Source organism: Euleptes europaea, chromosome 3, assembly GCF_029931775.1.
Source record: "Euleptes europaea isolate rEulEur1 chromosome 3, rEulEur1.hap1, whole genome shotgun sequence".
In the NCBI taxonomy this organism is placed as follows: domain Eukaryota; kingdom Metazoa; phylum Chordata; class Lepidosauria; order Squamata; family Sphaerodactylidae; genus Euleptes; species Euleptes europaea.
Window position 1 is genome coordinate 117,831,349 of NC_079314.1, and position 18,483 is coordinate 117,849,831.

The 18,483-nt window shown below is 48.1% G+C and overlaps 1 protein-coding gene across 1 annotated transcript in view; it reads left to right on the forward strand.

The window, feature by feature from the left end:
• Window positions 1-463: 463 nt before the first annotated feature.
• Window positions 464-18,483, forward strand: part of MKLN1 (muskelin 1) — a 106,641-nt gene continuing 88,621 nt past the window's right edge. The window contains exons 1-2 of the mRNA XM_056846623.1: window positions 464-629; window positions 4,316-4,502. Coding sequence (XP_056702601.1) covers window positions 464-629; window positions 4,316-4,502 — 353 coding nt within the window. The remainder of the gene's footprint in view (window positions 630-4,315; window positions 4,503-18,483) is intronic.

Below are 18,483 nucleotides of genomic sequence, written 5' to 3' on the forward strand. Positions count from 1 at the left end.
TCTGTCGGGAGTGTTTTGGGAGCCACGTGCATGCTGTGTCGCTCGCGCACAGCCTTTCTCTTGCGCGAGCGATAGCTGTGTTAATATCTGAGAGGCAGCGTGGTGTAGTGGTTAGACTGTCAGATTAGAATTGGACCGAGGTTCAAATCCCACTGGGTGGCCTTGGGCCAGGCACACGTTCTCAGCCTAGCCCACCTCTTGAGCCAAGAGGAAAAGCGGGATATAATAGTTTTAATAAACAATGTAATAAATAAATGAAATACCACACCCATTCTGCAGTCGCTCCACTGGCAACCACCCGTTTACCAAGTTCAATTCAAAATACTGATTATCAAATCACCTAAAAAGCCCTGAATGGGCCCAGGACTCCCATACTTGCGGGGCGGCCTCTCCTGCTACGCTCCGCCACTCATCTGAACAAACAATTCCGAGGTTGCCGCCCTCCCAATGGATAAGATTGGCAATGTCCCATTCACGGGCCTTCTCAGTGGTGGCTCCCACCTCGGGGAACCGTCTGCCTGAGGAGGTCAAGAAGACCCCCACGGTTGTGGGGGCACGAAACAGAGATGTTCAGGAGGGCATTTTTATAAAGAGATTAGAAATGCGGTCGAACAGAACAGTCCAGGAGGGTACAATGAAAGAGGACTGTAGTCTACTGCAGAGATTATTGCAGATGCCACCTTACTTATATTGCATTGTCTTCTACCTTTGTCATCGACTTGCCATATTGTTTCATATAATCATAGAGTTGGAAGGGTTCGTAGAGGCCATCTAGTCCAACCCCCTGCTGACTGCAGGATGAGCCTAGAGCAGCGGTTCCCAAACTGTGCTCTATGGAGCACTTGGTGCTCCATGAAACATCTCCTAGTGCTAGAAGAAGAAGAGGAGGAGGAGGAGTTGGTTTTTATATGCCCAAGATCACCCAGCTGGCTTCGTGTATAGGAGTGGGGAAACAAATCCAGTTCACCAGATTAGCCTCCGCCGCTCATGTGGAGGAGAGGGGAATCAAACCTGGTTCTCCAGATCAGACTACACCGCTCCAAACCACAGTTCTTAACCACTACACCACGCTGGCTGGAAAGAAACTGGAAAGAAAAACATTACTGTCATTCAGTTTAGTATGTTGGTGCTAGGTGAAAATTTGTGCTCCATGGCGAATTTCCCTCCTGCAAAGTGCTCCATGACGTACGTTTGGGAAGCTCTGGCCTAGAGCATCCCTGACAAGTGTTCGTCCAGCCACTGCCTGAAGACTTGAAGATTATCTTGCTGTAGACAGTTTTTTTTTTGTTTCCATGGTTTTCCAGTTCTGTAACCCTTGTTATTTTTATTCTCCGAGCTCCTGGTATTTCCCTAGGGGAGCTGCTTGCTTGGCTTTTGTTGGTACTCCTGGGGGCAGGTGGGGGGGAGAGGTTGCGCTCTGTTGGTTTAGATGAATTGCAACATTTTGCGCCTTGATTCTCGCCTTGCTGCGGGTTTCCTTCTTCTGTGCGGCTGCATGTTTTGTGTCTCATTAGTCATTATAAGCCAGCTTAATTGGGCTGGTCTAGTTCCATTCAGCACTAATTTGCATCTCTGGAGGTATAGGACGGCACCTTTGTGCTGGTTCCAAGCTGCCGCAGAGATGCTCGGAAGAATTTGTTTGGACCTTGGTTCAGTTGGGGCGGAGGTTTGCCTTCTATGAATGAATGAATGAATGAAAAATCTTTAATGGCATAAGTAATATTACAATTGTTACAGAAGGTACATAAAATATGCAGTCATTAAGATACAAACATAGGCCAGTAAATTCCAAAAGTAGAAATTACCAACTTTGGGCTTTTTGAACTTTCATCACATCCACTAGAAAATTGGCAAAGGTTTGCCTTCTATTTAGTTAACCTTTTTATCAAAAAGCTTTCGAACCCGGCTTCTCAGCCTAAATACGGCTCTCAAAGTGGCTGAAAAGGTTAATTTAAAAGAGAATCAATCCTCAGTAACGTAGGGATTTAAAAAAAAAACCTTTAAAAGATAGAACATGAAATCATAGAATCATAGAGCTGGAAGGGACCACCAGGGTCATCTAGTCCAACCCCCTGCCCAATGCAGGAAATTCACAACTACCTCCCCCCCATGTCCCCAGTGACCCCAACCCTCCCCCCACCATGCAGGATCCCACAATCAAAGCACTCCCGACAGAACAGCCCACAACAAATCAGTAAATTCATCAATTGATTTCCACATAAAGAAAAATTGATCTGAACAAAATTATAATAATAATAAGAGTTGGTTTTTATATGCTGACTTTCTCTACCTCTGAAGGAAGAATCAAACCAGCTTACAACCACCTTCCCCTCCCTACAGCAGACACCCCGTGAGGTCGGTGGGGCTGAGAGAGCTCTAACAGAGCTGTGACTAGCCCAAGGTCACCCAGCAGGCTTCATGTGTAGGAGTGGGGAATCGAACCCGGTCCACCAGATTAGAGTCTGCCGCTCTTATAGGGTTGGCAGGTCCCTCTTCGCCACCAGAGGTGGAGCCTGAAGAGGGTGGAGTTTGGGGAGGGGAGGGACTTCAATGCCATAGAGTCCAATTGCCAAGGCAGCCATTTTCTCCAGGTGAACTGATCCCTATTGGCTGGAGAGCAGCTGTAATAGCAGGAGATCTCCAGCTAATGCCTGGAGGTTGGTAACCCTACGCTCTTAGCCACTACACCATGCTGGCTCTTATGTCAATAAAAGAAATAAATGAAGCAAAAACAGTTGTGTCTCTGCCCTGTTGAGCTAGGTGCAAGATGAGGATAATTTCTTCTTTGCAGTGTTCTTGTAAAAAATAAATGACAGCTGTGAAGCAGTATGAACATTTCCCCCATAAAGCAATAAAATAATTATTGGATCGAAAGGATTAGTCACAAAGTTCTTTAGTTTTCTATTAAGTTAGAGACCTCTGCTAATTACTGGGGGGATCCTCCTAGGACAGCTCCGTGCTGTTGGGAAATTACACCCCCAGTAAAATGTTAATGATACATCATAACTTTTAACCATGTTGGTTTACTCCTATTGTGAGCTGTTTTTGAGCCCGGGAACATCCTTGCATTTCCTGGGGCTGAATCGCAGAACCAAAGGGGCCAGTCCAAACTGATAGCAAAGGAAGTAGAACTTAAGGAAAGAAAGAAAAGGAACTACTATAAAAAGAATGTGATGGTTTTTACATTATCCTTTTTGGGATGCATACAATTTTCCTTTCCATTAATCACTATTAAAGAATGAGGGGGGGGGAGAGAGATAAATATGGAAATATGGAAAATAAAATAAAATATGGGGCAAAGTGGGGAGGAGGAATATGAAAAAAAAGTGTCCTGGGAATATCAGTAAGAGGAAGGAAACAAGTGTCTTTTCCATGGTCAGGTTCAAACAGTGCAATCCTAAAAACACTTTCCTGACAGTAAGCACCATTGAATATACCTGAGTATGACTTTGAGTAGGATTGCTCTCAAAGTGTCTTTTCCAATGGATGCTATAGGGTTGCCAGCCTCCAGGTGGGCCCTGGAGATTTCCAGGAATTGCAACTAATCTCCAGGCTACAAAGATCCATTCCCCTGGGGGAAAGGGTTGCTTTGGAGGGTGCTCTCTGCGTGAAACCTGGCTGAATTTCCTCCCTTCCCCAGCCCCAAATATGTAGGAATTTCCCCACCTGCAGTTAGCAACCCTTATGATGCTAACAGTGCAATCCTAAAGAGAGTTACTCCACCTAAGCCCGTACATTTCCATGGGCTCAGACTGGAGTAACTCTCTTTAGGATTGCCACTGGGGGACTGGGTCTGAAAGTATTGGTTGCCGGGAGACAAAGGAAGCCCACCCACAACTATAAGGCTATCATTTAATTTTTATAAGATAAATATTTTTATAAGATAAATATAAATATTTTTATAAATAAAAATTTCAAAAAAAACGTAAGTGGAAAAAAGGTACAATTAATTTTTTTAATGAAATAAATGTACCTATTTTAATAATTACAGGGTACATATATTGTCCACATTGCTGGCATTACACAGTAGATACTAAATGTAAATGCAGATTGTTATAACTGAATTTTAAAATTATTTTCTTAATTTTAAATAGTTAATTTTAAATAAAATCTATTATGTTTTCAAGCTCCTACAAGGTCATTCACATTTTTTAAACATGTTGTCGAATGTTTAAAAACATCCCCCCACCTCCCCCTCTCCCTTTATCATTCAAGAAGGGGACTCTAATCATAGAGACTTCCGGTTCCCAACAGGGAGAGGCCGGCCCGCTCAACGCCGCACATGGCCGCCGCCCTGGCGGCACCCGGAAGTGAGCGCTCGCGGCCGGCGCTCTCCCCGCCCGCCCGGGCCTCTATGGTGTCCTTCTCCTCCCCGTCGCTGCGGCTGGCAAGATGGCGGCGGCGCTAGGCCCAGGCCTCTGCCCGGGGGGCGCCCTCGAGAGCCGCGCCTTGGCCTACACCCTGCACCGCTGGAGCAGCTTCTCCTCCACCTACCTGCCCGAGTGAGTCGCTTCCCCGCCGCCCACGCCCTCCCGGGGGGTCCGGACTGGGCCGCAGCCGGAGCCTCCGGCCGGGCCGGCCGGCCGACCCCTCTTCGTACGGGGGTGGGTGGGGGTGTGTGTGAGGGAAGCAGGGGTGTGGGGTGGGAGGAAGCCCCGGGACTCCTCCTTCGCCGGCCGGGAAGGTCCCCGAGTGGCTCTTCGCCGGTCGTCCGTTCTCAGCCCCGGCCTACCCCGCGGGGTTGTTGTGATGGCGCAATGGGGGGGGTGGAAGGGTGAGGGAAGCCCGGGGGGTGCGGTAGCCCGGAGGCTCTTCCTTCGCCGGCCAGGAAGGTCCTCGAGTCATCCTTTCCCAGCCCCGGCCTACCTCGCGGGGTTGTTGTGATGACGTAGTGGGGGCGTGGAGGGGGATACCCGTGTAAACATCCCTGGCTGTCTTGTGGAGGAAGGGCGCGATAAATAGGCCGTCGAGGGCGACTTTTAAAGCCAGTAGTGCTTAGGCTGGGAACGGGCAGACCTGGGTTCAAATCCACATTTCTGCCATGGAGGCTCACTGGGTGACCTTGAGTCAGCCACGTACTCTCAGCCTGACCTTCCTCACAGGGTTGTTGTGTGGAGGAATGGAGAGAGAGGACAGGGGGAAGCCTTTCTCCCTCTCTCATAATGCAAGAACTGGGGCTCATCTGCTGAAGCGGGAGAGATTCAAAACATAAAAGGAAGTATTTCTTCACACAGCGCATCGTTAAACTGTGGAACTCCCTGCCGCAGGATGTGGGGATGGCTGCCAGCTTGGAAGGGCTTGGAGAGGAAAGTGGACATGTTCATGGAGGAGAGGGCTATTCGTGGCTACTAGTAAAAATGGATACTAGTCATGAGGCATCCCTATTCAAGGATCCCTTCCAAGCTTTATTCCCTCTCTGACAATACTAGAACGTGGGGTCATCTGCCAAAACTGGAGGGTGAGAGATTCAAAACGGATAAAGTATTTCTTCACACGAGACATAGTTAAATTGAGGAACTCCCTGCCCCAGGATGTGGTGATGGCTGCCAACTTGGAAGGCTTGAAGAGGGGAGTGGACATATTCATGGAGGAGAGGGCTATCCATGGCTACTAGTCAAAATGGATACTAGTCATGATGCACACCTGTTCTCTCCAGGATCAGAGGAGCATGCCTACTATATTAGGTGCTGTGGAACACAGGCAGGATGGTGCTGCTGCAGTTGTCTTGTTTGTGGGCTTCTTAGAGGCACCTGGTTGGCCACTGGTGTGAACAGACTGCTGGACTTGATGGGGCTGGGTCTGATCCAGCAGGGCTTTTCTTATGAGAATGGTGTTAAGCTGCTTTGGTTCACCCCTGAGGGAAAGAAAAACAGGGCACAAATTAAACAAATAATACATAGAAGAAAAATAGGAGTTGCGGTCTGAAGTTTCTATATGTGCGGTCTTGACCTGCAGGACTACTCAAGTCTCACCGGGTTCCATAGGACTTGCCCCAAATGGACATGCGGAGAAGCCTCTAGGAAGCCCCCAAACAAGACGACTGTAGCAGCATTGTCCTGTCTGTGCTCCACGGCACCTAATAGGCATGCTCCTCTGATACTGGAGAGAATAGGTATGCACCACGACTAGTATTCATTTTGACTAGTAGCCATGGATAGCCCTGTCCTCCATTGACATGTCCACTCCCCTCTTCAGGCCTTCCAAGTTGGCAGCCATCTCTGCATCCTGGGGCAGGGAGTTCCACACTTTAACCATGCATTGTGTGAAATGGTTTGGAGGGGTGTTACAGGGCAGGCGGTGAAAGCAGCTGTGCGTGTTACGCCGTTTTTCAGGGGGAGGGAAATAATTATTCCAGAGAGAGAGAGCAGTGTTTGTTTGTGGTGGCAAGAAATAAAGTGAGTTTCTAGCAAACCAGGTAACTTTTATTGCAGTGAGTGTTTGTGGACTAGAACCCACGACCACGTGGCGATTCCTTTAAACACAGAGGGAGGCTGTGAAACGAGGCTCTGTTTGTGAGGCCTGGTTTGTGATGTCCTTTGGCAAACCCGGAAAGGAGATGGAGAAGCACAGCAGCTGTTCTTGGGCCCTGCAACTGGGGATTGCACAAAACGTGGTTAGTGGTGGCTGGCGTTTTTAAGGCCTGTGCATGTGTGTATTTACAGCAGTCATTTATTGCAAGTTTTTCTTTGCTGTCAAGTCGCAACTGACTTATGGCGACCCTGTAGGGTTTTCAAGGCAAGAGACGTTCAGAGGTGGTTTGCCATTGCCTGCCTTGGCATAGCTACCCTGGTACTCCTTGGTGGTCTCCCCATCCAAATACTAGCCTGGGCTATCCAGGCCTCTGGAGGCTCAGAAAACAATTAGCCCTGTTGAGCTCCTGTCTGACGTTGGCAAAGCGTCAACTCCCTGTGAAGCCTGTTGTAGCCAAAACAAACAGGAGAGCTTTTGTCGCCAGAAAGCCAGTCTTGACAAATCTTCAGCTTTAGGAGCCACCCCAAAAATGCAGGAGCCAGCCTTATTATTTCTGCCTTCAGGGTTTTCTGTTTTAATGACAGTGCTTTCTAATGATTGCTACCACAGAACCTAATTCTCAACTCTTCACAGTTGCTCGTAATGTTTTAAAAGCTATAACAAGTGTTGTGGCATTTAAATAAATATGGGGTAGTCCTGCTTGTCATCGCAACAAAAAAGCAACAAAGATGGTGAGGAGTCTGGAGACCAAGTCCTATGAGGAAAGGTTGAAGGAGCTGGGTATGTTCAGCCTGAAGAGGAGAAGACAAAGGGGATATGATAACCATCTTCAAGTACTTGAAGGGCTGACATAGAGAGGAGGGTGCCGAGTTGTTTTCTGTTGCCCCAGAAGGTTGGACCAGAACCAGCGGGTTGAAATTAAATCAAAAGAGTTTCCGTCTTGACATTAGGAAGAATTTTCTAACAGTTAGAGCGCTTCCTCAGTGGAACAGGCTTCCTCGGGAGGTGGTGAGCTTTCCTTCCCTGGAGGTTTTTAAGCAGAGGCTGGATGGCCATATGTCAGCAATGCTGATTCTGTGACCTTAAGCAGATGATGAGAGGGAGGGCACCTTGGCCACCTTCTAGGCATGGAATAGGGGTTACTGGGAGTGTGTGTGTGGGTAGTTGTGAGTTTCCTTCATTGTGCAGGGGGTTGGACTAGATGACCCTGGTGGTCCCTTCCAGCTCTATGATTCTATCCCTAACCTGAAATGAGTTTTATGCTTCTGGGAATCACCAAGAGGTGCTAATGTAATGGTTAAAGTGTCAGACTAGGATCTGGGAAACCCTGGTTCGAGTCCCCACTCTGCCATGGTAGCTTGCTGGGTGACCTTGGGCCAGTCACACACTCTCAGCCCGGACCTTAGCAAGTATTTGGATGGGAGAACGCCAAGGAATGCCAGGGTTGTTACTCAGAGGCAGGCAGTGGCAAACCATCGCTGAGCATCTCTTGCCTTGAAAACCCTTTGGGCTCACCTTAAATCAGCTGTGACTTGACAGCAAAGAAAAACTTGCAATAAATGACTACTGTAAATACTAAGTGCCTCAATAAAAATGTTGAGGTGCCTTGGCGCCTGGGATTTGTCAAGCCTTGAGACTAAGGTGTTTTTATTATAGTTCAGGCTTCCATCATAGAATTTTTCTGGTCCATGAAAACATATGCAGGAATAAAAACTTGGTGCCCCAAAGGATTCCCCTGTCTCTTTTTTGGGGTGGGGGTGGATATCTGTTGGGGATTGTCATGTGTAGACAGTGCACAGTAGTTGTCTTCCTGAGATGGCTCAGTGGTAGAGCATCTGCTTGGCATGCAGAAGGTTTCAGATTCAATCCACGGCATCTCCAGTTAAAGGGACTAGGCGAGTAGGTGATGGGAAAGACCTCTGCCTGAGACCCTGGAGAGTCGCTGCCAGTCTGAGTAGATAATACTGACTTTGATGGACTGAGGATCTGATTCAATATAAGGCAGCTTCATGTGTTCAGGCTTGTGTGCTATTTTTCATTGCATTTTTATAGCGCCATGGTTGCTTCTGATGATTTGGATTGTTATCCCTGGGGATCCCAGGCGGGGAGTCAGGAGGGCAGCGTACAAGCAAGAGAAGGCAGGGGTGGGAAGGGGCTAAGGGCTGTGTGTGGTTTTGCATTTGCACTGTGGGTGTGTTATGTGCCATCAAGTCTACCTTCTGAATTAATGACTTCCCAAAAGGTCCTCTAATTGACAGCATTGCTCATGTCTTGCAAACTGAAGGCCGTGGCTTCCTTTATGGAATCAATCCGTCTCTTTTTGGGTCTTCCTCTTTTCCTGCTGCCTTCTGCTTTTCCTAGCTTTACTGTCCTTTCCAGTAGAAAAGAGCCAGAGTCCAGTAGCACCTTAAAGACTTAACAAGATTGCTGGCAGGATGTGAGCTTTTGTGACTCACAGCCCCCTTCTTTATATGCAGCCGGAATGCGAGCTCATCTTTCCTTAAGTAGAGAAGAGTTAATTCACCCACCCAATGGTAATAGCATGTAAATGTCAATACCAGGTAAATGACATTAGCAGGCCTGACTGGATCAGGTGTGATATGCAGAGGGGCAGTAGGCGTGGAGAAATCAGCATTGGAAATGAGACAGGAATCCCAGGTCCCTATTCAGTCCCCAGGGAATGCATTGTCTTGAGCTTCATTATTAGTTGTAATTCAGCAGTCTCTGTAATGTCCCTTTTCCAGTGACTCTTGTCTTCTCATGATGACTCTTGTCTTTCTTTAGGTTTTTTCCCCCTTAGTTAATTGTTTTTGTGTGCAGCTGCTTAAAAACGCTAGTATTTTCCAAAAGGTCTTCTTGTTAAAATAGAAAGGTAAACATGGGTTGCTTTGTGGTGTTTCTTTTAAGGAAGACATGAAACTTTCCCTGAAGCCTGCTGGGTGACCTTGAGGCAGCTGAAAGAAGAAGAGTCAGTTTTTATATGCCGACTCTCTACCGCTTAAGGCAGAATCAGATTGGCTTACAATCACCTTCCCTTCCCCTCCCCACAACAGACACCCTGTGAGGTAGGTAGGGGTGAGAGAGCGCCAAGAGAACTGTGACTAGCCCAAGGTCACCCAGCTGGCTTCATGCGTAGGATGAAGAAGAGGACGGGGAGAATGATGATTGGTGCTGGAGCTCTTTGGAGGATGAAAGGTCAACAGGTTTATTGTGGCAGAAGGGTTTTGTTTCCTGGCCCAGAACTCAGTTGATCATGGGGGGGGGGAGGGGGGAAGCAAGGACATTTAGTACCATGGACGGTGGGTTGGTGGGGGAACAGAAAGGGGTAAAAAAAACCTAACACTTTGTCCTCACCTTTCTGCTGCCGTTCCATGAACCTCCTACCACTTTGTTCCAAGATAAAACAGGAGTCTTTGCTGCCCTTGAAAAGAGTAACTTGTCAGACTTTAAGGGGCCCTAGGCTCTAATTTATTTTTTGCTGCGGCAGACCAGTATAGCCACCCCTGCGGACTCAAGAGCGTTTTAACAGATGCTGCCTTTTCCTCACTAGCATCTGTGCGTGAAATCCACTTTGGACCCCTCTGTAAACACCAGACCCTTTGCACATTGTAATTGTTTCAGAAAACAGTCATAGGTGGAACAGGCTTCCTCGGGAGGTGGGGGGCTCTCCTTCCCTGGAGGCTTTTAAGCAGAGGCCATCTGGCCATCTGTCAGCAATACTGATTCTATGACCTTAAGCAGATCATGAGAGGTAGGGCATCTTGGGCATCTTCTGGGCACTGTGTGTGCGCGGGGGGGAGGTGCTTGTGAATTTCCTGCATTGTGCAGTAGGTTGGACTAGATGACCCTGGTGGTCCCTTACAACTCTATGATTCTGTGATTCCAACCTCATCTTATATACTTCTGTGCCTGGCAGGCCTAGTCTTCCTACAGCATTGAGAACGCACTGTGCTCAAGTTAGTGTGTCCTAGAGTGCGGGTTCCCTCTGAGAGCAGAATTAGGGTGTGTGATGGAAGCAGGAGGTTCCTGATCTTGTGCATCTGTAGCAAGTGAAAAAGGAGGCACTTACAGGGCGCAGTGAGATAGGAACACTTAATTCATTTTGGGTTTTTCTCCTGCAAATCTTGCCTGAGGATGCTTTAAATAATTTTTCCCCTAATTGGTTTCTGAAACTGGGAATAAGCCCAACTTGAGGAGAGAAGGTAGAAATTGACGAAGGGTGGAAAGTATGGATCAAGCACATTGTGGGGTTGAGAAGGAGAAAGCAAATTGAGATCTGGAGATAATGTCATTTGGGTGGTGGAGTGGTTAAGAGCACTGGACTCTGATCTGGAGAACTGGCTTTGATTCCTCACTCCTCCACATGAGCAGCAGAGGCTAATCTGGTGAACCAGGTTAGTTTCCCCACTCCTCCACGTGAAGCCAGCTGGGTGACCTTGGGCTAGTCACAGCTCTCCCCGAGCTCTCTCATCACCACCTGCTTCACAAGGTGGTTGTTGTGGGGAGAGGAAGGGAAGGAGATTGAAAGCCCGTTTGATTCTCATTAAAAGGTAGAGAATTTCGGCAGATAAAAACCAACTTTTCTTCTTCTGCTGCTTTGCTACCACAAGGTTGGAAGGGGCACTAGAAAGGGTTAGAACAAATAGCCCCTTGGCTGAAATGGTTGAGAAATGGGATAAAAATTGACACATCTTATTCCTATCCACTGCCGAAAGGAAGCAATAATAGATGTAACTTTAGGTGCTCATGTTTGTACCTTGTCAGCCTTGATTCTGCCTTTCCCTCTCTCTTTTGGTGGGTGGCAGGTGTTCACTCTGTTCCCTCCACGTACACAGCATCTTGCAGATATATAGGTTGCTCCCAAGGACTGCCGGAAAAAACAGCATAGGGAAAAGAGGGAAAGAAAAAATGTGGGCGGATGTACAGGCTCTGGTACAGCTGGGAGTGTACAGCCACGTGGGAAAGGTGAGCTTTGCGGTGGGGTTTGAATTAAGGGGGAGAGTTGGCACCATGCGTATGTTCAAGGAGGGGGAGTTCTTCACATTGGGCAGCCGGGGAGAATGGATGAAGGTAGTATCCTCCTAATATTGTCAAAGGCTTTCACGGTCAGAGTTCATTGGTTCTTGTAGGTTATCCGGGCTGTGTGACCGTGGTCTTGGTCAGGAAACGTCAGGAAAGAAAATACCAAGACCACGGTCACACAGCCCGGATAACCTACAAGAACCAACGTAGTATCCTCCTCTTTTTTTTCCTCCCCTGCTGTGGTCTAAATTTAGGTTCTGATTTCTGGAGAGCGAGGACTTGCTTTTAGCTTTTTTTCCCTACGAAGTGCCACGTACCCTGGTGGTGGAGGAAGGCGCCGTCAAGTTGCAGTCGGCTTATGGCGACCCCTCATGGGGTTTTCAAGGCAAGAGACGTCCAGAGGCGGCTTGCCCTTGCCTGCCTCTGCATAGCAACCCTGCACTTCCTTGGTCTCCCATCCAATCGCTAACCAGGGCCATCCCTTCTTAGCTTCTGAGTTCTGATGAAATCGAGCTAGCCAGGGCCAGTTCAGGTCAGGGACCACATACCCTAGCACTATAGTAAAGCGTGGTGTTGTGGTTAAGAGCGGTGGTTTGGAGCGGTGGACTCTAATCTGGAGAACTGGGTTCAATCCCCCACTCCTTCACATGAGCGGCAGAGGCTAATCTGGTGAACCGGCTTGGTTTGCCCACTCCTACACATGAAGCCAGCAGGGTGACCTTGGGCTAATCACAGCTCTCTTAGAGCTCTCTCAGCCCCACCTACCTCACAAGGTGTCTGTTGTGGGGAGGGGAAGGGAAGGTGATTGTAAGCTGGTTTGTTTCTTCCTTAAGTGGTAGAGAAAGTTGGCATATAAAAACCAACTCTTCTTCTCCCTCCTCCTCCCAGGGTAGGGGAAGAATCCTTGGGAGTCACAGTTGGAGGTGGAGGTTGTGATGCGGAGAGTGGAGCTGCAGAGATGGTAGCCAGAATAAATTCAGGAAGGCTTGACTGGAGGAAGCCTGGAACCGTTTGTTTTTATTGAAGTGTTTTTAATTTTTTAAGTGTTTTTTTTATTGTTTAAACGTTTTAACGTTTATATGCGTGCACCTCGGGGACCCTGATTGGGTGCAAAGGCGGAATAAAAATGTTTTAAATGATAAACAAGATAAGCAAGATGTCATAGTTCTGCTGTACATTGCACGGCATTGGTCAGGCCGCACCTGGAGTGTTGTGTGCAGTTCTGGAGGCCTCACTTCAAAAAGGATGTGGACAGAATGGAGCGGGTGCAGAGGAGAGCGACAAGGATGACCAGGGGCCTGGAGACCAAGCCCTACGAGGAAAGGCTGAGGGACCTGGGAATGTTCAATCTGGAGAAGAGGAGGTTGAGGGTGAACATGATTGCTCTATGATAATCATAAATAACTTGCATGTTGGGCCGGTGAAGTCTGCGGAGCGGCAAGAGTTAAATGTGCATGGAGGCCAAGCGGGGGTTGTGTGAGACCGACCAGGACAAAACGCGGGAAGATTTTCAGAATGGGCCCAGAACCGACACCAGGGAAGCTGAGACTCTGACTTGATATGTCTGGTTGGGTATCTGGAGAAATGAGGTTACCTAATACTTGGAACGGTATCAGCGCATGTGGTCTGGAGCACGACTCCGGTGCGTGCTGGGGGTGATCAGCTTTCAGGAAGGTGTTAGCCTCCATTCCCGCTGTGTGTCGGTGAACGATGGCTAGTACCGGAGGCTTAAAGGTGTCTGGGCAAAGGGGAGAGGCGCAGAAAAAGGATCACTCTGGATACTCTGGTTAAGGCTTACTGTGCCATTCTGGAGAAGAGACTCGATTGTGTTTGTGTACCTTTCCCCTACTGCTCACACTGTTTGCGGAGGACAACTCCGTCCCCATGACTTGAATTTACCTTTCACTTTTGGACTCTTGAAATGCACTTGGACTCGAACGCGCATGCACGCTGCAAGCATGTGCTCATGTGATGTTTGCTACTGGGAGTGAACTCTGTGCCTCTGCGTGGAGGGGATCTTGTTTAGGATGCCAAAATGACGGCGCCTTTCTCTGGCCCGCTGGGCGGTGCTGATTTTTGGGAGTATCTACGCAGCAGTTTCCTGTGTTGCCAGTTGCATATTGGAGAGCTAAGTTGGCAGCTGGATAAATGTGTAAGAAAGGGCAGGAAACACGTTTGGTAAACAATAACCAACAACAACAGAAGAGGGTGAGCCGATCCGGAGGTAGGCTGATCTTTTCAATCTCCAACGCCTACCTCCTCTTCAGTATGCAAACTTCCACAGCAAGCTAGATTAGCCACATTGTGGGCCTCTTCAGGCCTTAGCCTACTCTAAGATGTCATAGTCCCGCTGTACCCTGCGCTGGTCAGGCCACACCTGGAGCAGTGTGTGCAGTTCTGGAGGCCTCACTTCAAAAAGGATGTGGGCAGAATGGAGCGGGGGCAGAGGAGAGCGATGAGGGTGATCAGGGACCTGGAGACCAAGCCCTAAAAGGAAAGGCTGACGGAGCTGGGACTGTTGAGCATGGAGAAGAGGAGGTTGAGGGGGGACATGGTTGCTCTCTTGAAGTATTTGAAGGGCTGTCGCTTAGAGAAGGGCAGGGAGCTGTTCCTGATGACAGCAGAGGATAGGACTCGCAATAATGGTTTTAAATTGCGGGGGGAAAGGTACCAGCTGGATAGTAGGATTTTTTTTACAGTAAGGGTTGTTCGACAGTGGAATCAGCTACCTAGGGAGGTGGTGAGCTTCCCCTCACCGGCAGTCTTTAAGCAGAGGCTGGACAAGCACTTGTCAGGGATGCTCTAGACTGATCCTGCATTGAGCAGGGGGTTGGACTAGATGGCCTATTTGGCTCCTTGCAATTCTATGATTCTAAGATACCCGCGTTTTCTGACTTAAGAAAAAAACTGAGAACTGGTTGATAGCAGAAAAGACGACATCATAGGAGGGACTAAGAAAAAACACTGGTAAATGCAGGAAAATATAAGACGGAACAAAAATCTGAGATGAAGAACGGGAGTCTCTTTAGAAGGTGGCCACAACATTCAGGCAGTTGCCCAGGCATTCTGAAGTATTTGGGATGTTACCAAGTAGTCCGTTCATCCAGGAAGGGAGTACCACCTTCCAGAGAGGAAGGTTCAGAAGAAGAGTTGGTTTTTATATACTGACTTTCTCTACCACTTTAGGGAGACTCAAACCGGCTTACAATCACCTTCCCTTCCCCTCCCCACAACAGGCACCCTGTGAGGTAGGTGGGGCTGAGAGAGCTCTAACAGAGGTGTGACTAGCCCAGGGTCACCCAGCTGGCTTCGTGTGTAGGAGTGGAGAAACCAAGCCGGTTCACCAAATTAGCCTCTGCCGCTCATGTGGAGGAGAAGGGAATGCAACCCGGTTCTCCAGATCCACCGTTTCAAACCACTGCTCTTAACTGCTACACCACGCTGGCTCTCACCTCGCTGCCCAGAAAAAGTTCCAGAAGGTTCTCCAGCAAAAACACAGGCCACAATCTTACAAAAGAATCTTAACTTGCCTCTTGGAATACTTGCATGGCACTCAAAACCAGCACTACCAGTTTTATGGGATATTTTATGGATTAGCTTCCAAGTACTTATCAGAATTAAGGTGGAGCCCTCTGTGGCTAAAATATTTAAAATGTGTATCCTTCTCAAGGCAGTAATGGACCTGAATTTTTATGAGCATAAACTGTCCAACACATATCCTTTTATTCTTATCAATATAGCTTCAAACATATCCTAATTATGAAGATGTTCTTTAATCCATAGGTGCAGAGTGGTCAGCTGCAGTACTGCAGTCCAAGCTCTGCCCACGACCTGAGTTCGATCCCGACGGAAGTCAGTTTCAGATAGCCGGCTCAAGGTTGACTCAGCCTTCCATCCTTCCGAGGTCGGTAAAATGAGTACCCAGCTTGCTGGGGGTAAAGGGAAGATGATTGGGGAAGGCACTGGCAAACCACCCCGTAAACAAAGTCTGCCTAGTAAACGTCAGGATAAGAACATAAGAAAGGCCCTTCTGGATCAGACCAAGGCCCATCAAGTCCAGTAGTCTGTTCACACAGTAGCCAACCAGGTGCCTCTAGGAAGCCACTAAAAAGACGAGTGCAGCAGAACCATCCTGCCTGTGTTTCACCGCACCCAAAATAATAGGCATGCTCCTCTGATACTAGAGAGAATAGATAATTCTCTAGTATCAGACGTCACCCCATGGGTCAGGAATGACCCAGTGCTTGCACAGGGGACCTTTACCTTTTTTTTCTTTAATCCATTCAGTAATTACTCTTTAGATCGGATCTTGTTTTAAAGTGGTGTTTTTTCCCCCAAGCTCCCCCCTACCCCGGCCTTTCTGTCATTTGCAGGTTTTACCGTTTTAGTGTTAACATCTGCCTAGTGGATGTACACTTTATGCATCTGACTCATTAAAGCTTATGCCTGAATCTGCTGTGCTAATGCTTAAGGCAGGGGTCCCCACCTAGGTGCTTGTGGACTCCATGGCGCCCGCTGTCACCTCCTCTGGCTCCTGCCACATGTTTTCAGGAAGTGGGTGGGGTCAGGTAGGGCTTTTGCCCAGCAAGGCTTCTGATTGGCTGGGCAGATTTTTTTTAAAAAACTTGTTTTGGCGGCTGCAGCTGCCACCACAGCACAAGGGTCTGCGCTGTGTTCCTGAAGTTAAGCTGTGGAAATCATTCTGTGGCCGACTCCTCCACTTTTGGCATCTGTTTTGTTTCTACACCCACCATGCCGTGTCAGAGTTAATTCCGAATGTGCCCGCAGGCTCAAGAAGGTTGGGGACGCCTGATAAGCCTGAACTGAGTTTGGAAGACGTAAAGGAGGCTCCAGTAGGGGTTAATACCAAACTATTTTCTCCACACCCATAGTTCATACGGTAGGCCGTCTTTACTTTCGGAATCATACAGCGTTTATTTATTTTGCTAAAACATTTATATCCCGCCTTTCCTTGTGGTTTAGCCGGCTTGCAGTGATGGTTAACATTTCCTGTTAACCAAATTAACATAGCTGACCCCAAAGCTCCTCCCCTTAAAAGATGTCTGCCGCTTCAAACTCCCTCAAAGTCCTGGCAAACAGGCAGGCCTTGCAGCGCCTCCTGAAGCTCTTCAAGGGACCCCTCTCACCTCTTCAGGGAGCCGATTGCACAGAGCCGGAGCCACGAGGAATATAAGAACATAAGAAAAGCCCAGCTGGATCAGACCAAGGCCCATCAAGTCCAGCAGTCTGTTCACACATTGGCCAACCAGGTGCCTCAAGGAAGCCCACAAGCAAGACAACTGCAGCAGCATTCTCCTGCCTGTGTTCTCAAGCACCTAACAGAATAGGCATGCTCCTCTGATAATGGAGAGAATAGGTATGCATCATGACTAGTAGCCATGAATAGCCCTCTCCTCCACGCACATGTCCACTCCCCACTTAAGGCTTTCCAAGTTGGCAGCCATCACCAAATCCTGGGGCAGGGAGTTCCACCATTTAACTATGCGTCGTGTGACGAAATACTTCCTTTTCTCTGTTTGGAATCTCACCCTCCAGCTTCAGCAGATGACCACGTGTTCTTGCATTATGAGAGTGGGAGAAAAGCATGCTCAGGGTTGAACTTCCTGGGTCCAGCCCTCCTCTCATACCTATGAGAGGAGGGGTTAAACATATTTAGATATATATATTTATCTACCTCCTGCCCCTCTACCAAGCAAAACTCAGAGCCAACAGAAACATAATTCCAAAACAGAAAAGAGCAACCCAAATGATCAGGGGGCTAGAGCAACTGCCCTATGATGAATGGTTAAAACGCTTTGGGCTGTTTAGCTTGCAAAGAAGGCGGTTAAGGGGAGATGTGGTGGAGGTCTATAAAATTATGCATAGTATGGAGAGAGTGGACAGGGAGAAGCTTTTCTTCCTCTCTCATAATATCAGAACACTGGGGTCATCTGCTGAAGATGGAGGGGGAGAGATTCAAAACAGATAAAAGGAAGTATTTCTTCACACAACACAGAGTTAAATCAGGGAATTCCCTGCCCCACGATGTGGTGAAGGCTGCCAACTTGGAAGGCATTAAGAGGGGAGTGGCCATATTCATGGAGGAGAGGGCTATTCATGGATGTTAGTAAAAATGGATACTAGTCATGATGCATACCTATTATCTCCAAGATCAGAGGAGCATGCCTATTATATTAAGTGCTTTGGAACACAGGCAAGATGCTGCTGCTTTAGTCGTCTTGTTTGTGGTCTTCCTCGAGGCACCTGGTTGGCCCTGTGTGAACAGACTGCTGGACTTGATGGGCCTTGGTCTGATCCAGCAGGGCCTTTCTTATGTTCTTATGTTAAAACACCTTCGGATAATGAACGAGCTGCAGCAATGGTTGATTTTACTCATGCATTGATGGTCAGTGATTATTTTTGCTCCTTCAGAGCAACCTGAATATCCCTGCCTAGCCCAGTCTCCTCAGAGCTTGGAAGTTAAGCAGGGCTGGCCACAGTTAGTACTTGGATTGGAGACCTCCAAGGAAGACCAGGGCTGCTATGCAGAGGAAGTCAATGGCAAACCACCTCTGCCTTAGAAACCCCATGGTCCTGGGGTCACCATGAGTCGGTTGCAACTTGCGATGCGGGATTATATTATTCAGAAGGAAAGCTGCTGCTCTAGGTTTGCTGCAGGGAACAAGATCTCCACATCATACTTACAGCCTACCTGTAAGCAGGGGTCCCCTGGGAGAGAAAGGTAGACTAGAAGATTTGAAAAATAAGTCTATGAAAGCTGGTAAGCCCTCAGGGGGTAAAGTCCCAGGACGAAATGCCAGAAGAAAAATCAAGCTGTTACAAGCTGGATTCCCGAACAAGGGCTGAATGCTGCTGCTCGTACAACGCAGCATTTGGAGGCAAGATGTCCAGGTTGAAGTTTTCCCTCGAACAGGAAGATCTGTGGGGCAAGTTACATATCCCAGCCAATGTGACCCCAAAAAGGCTTTT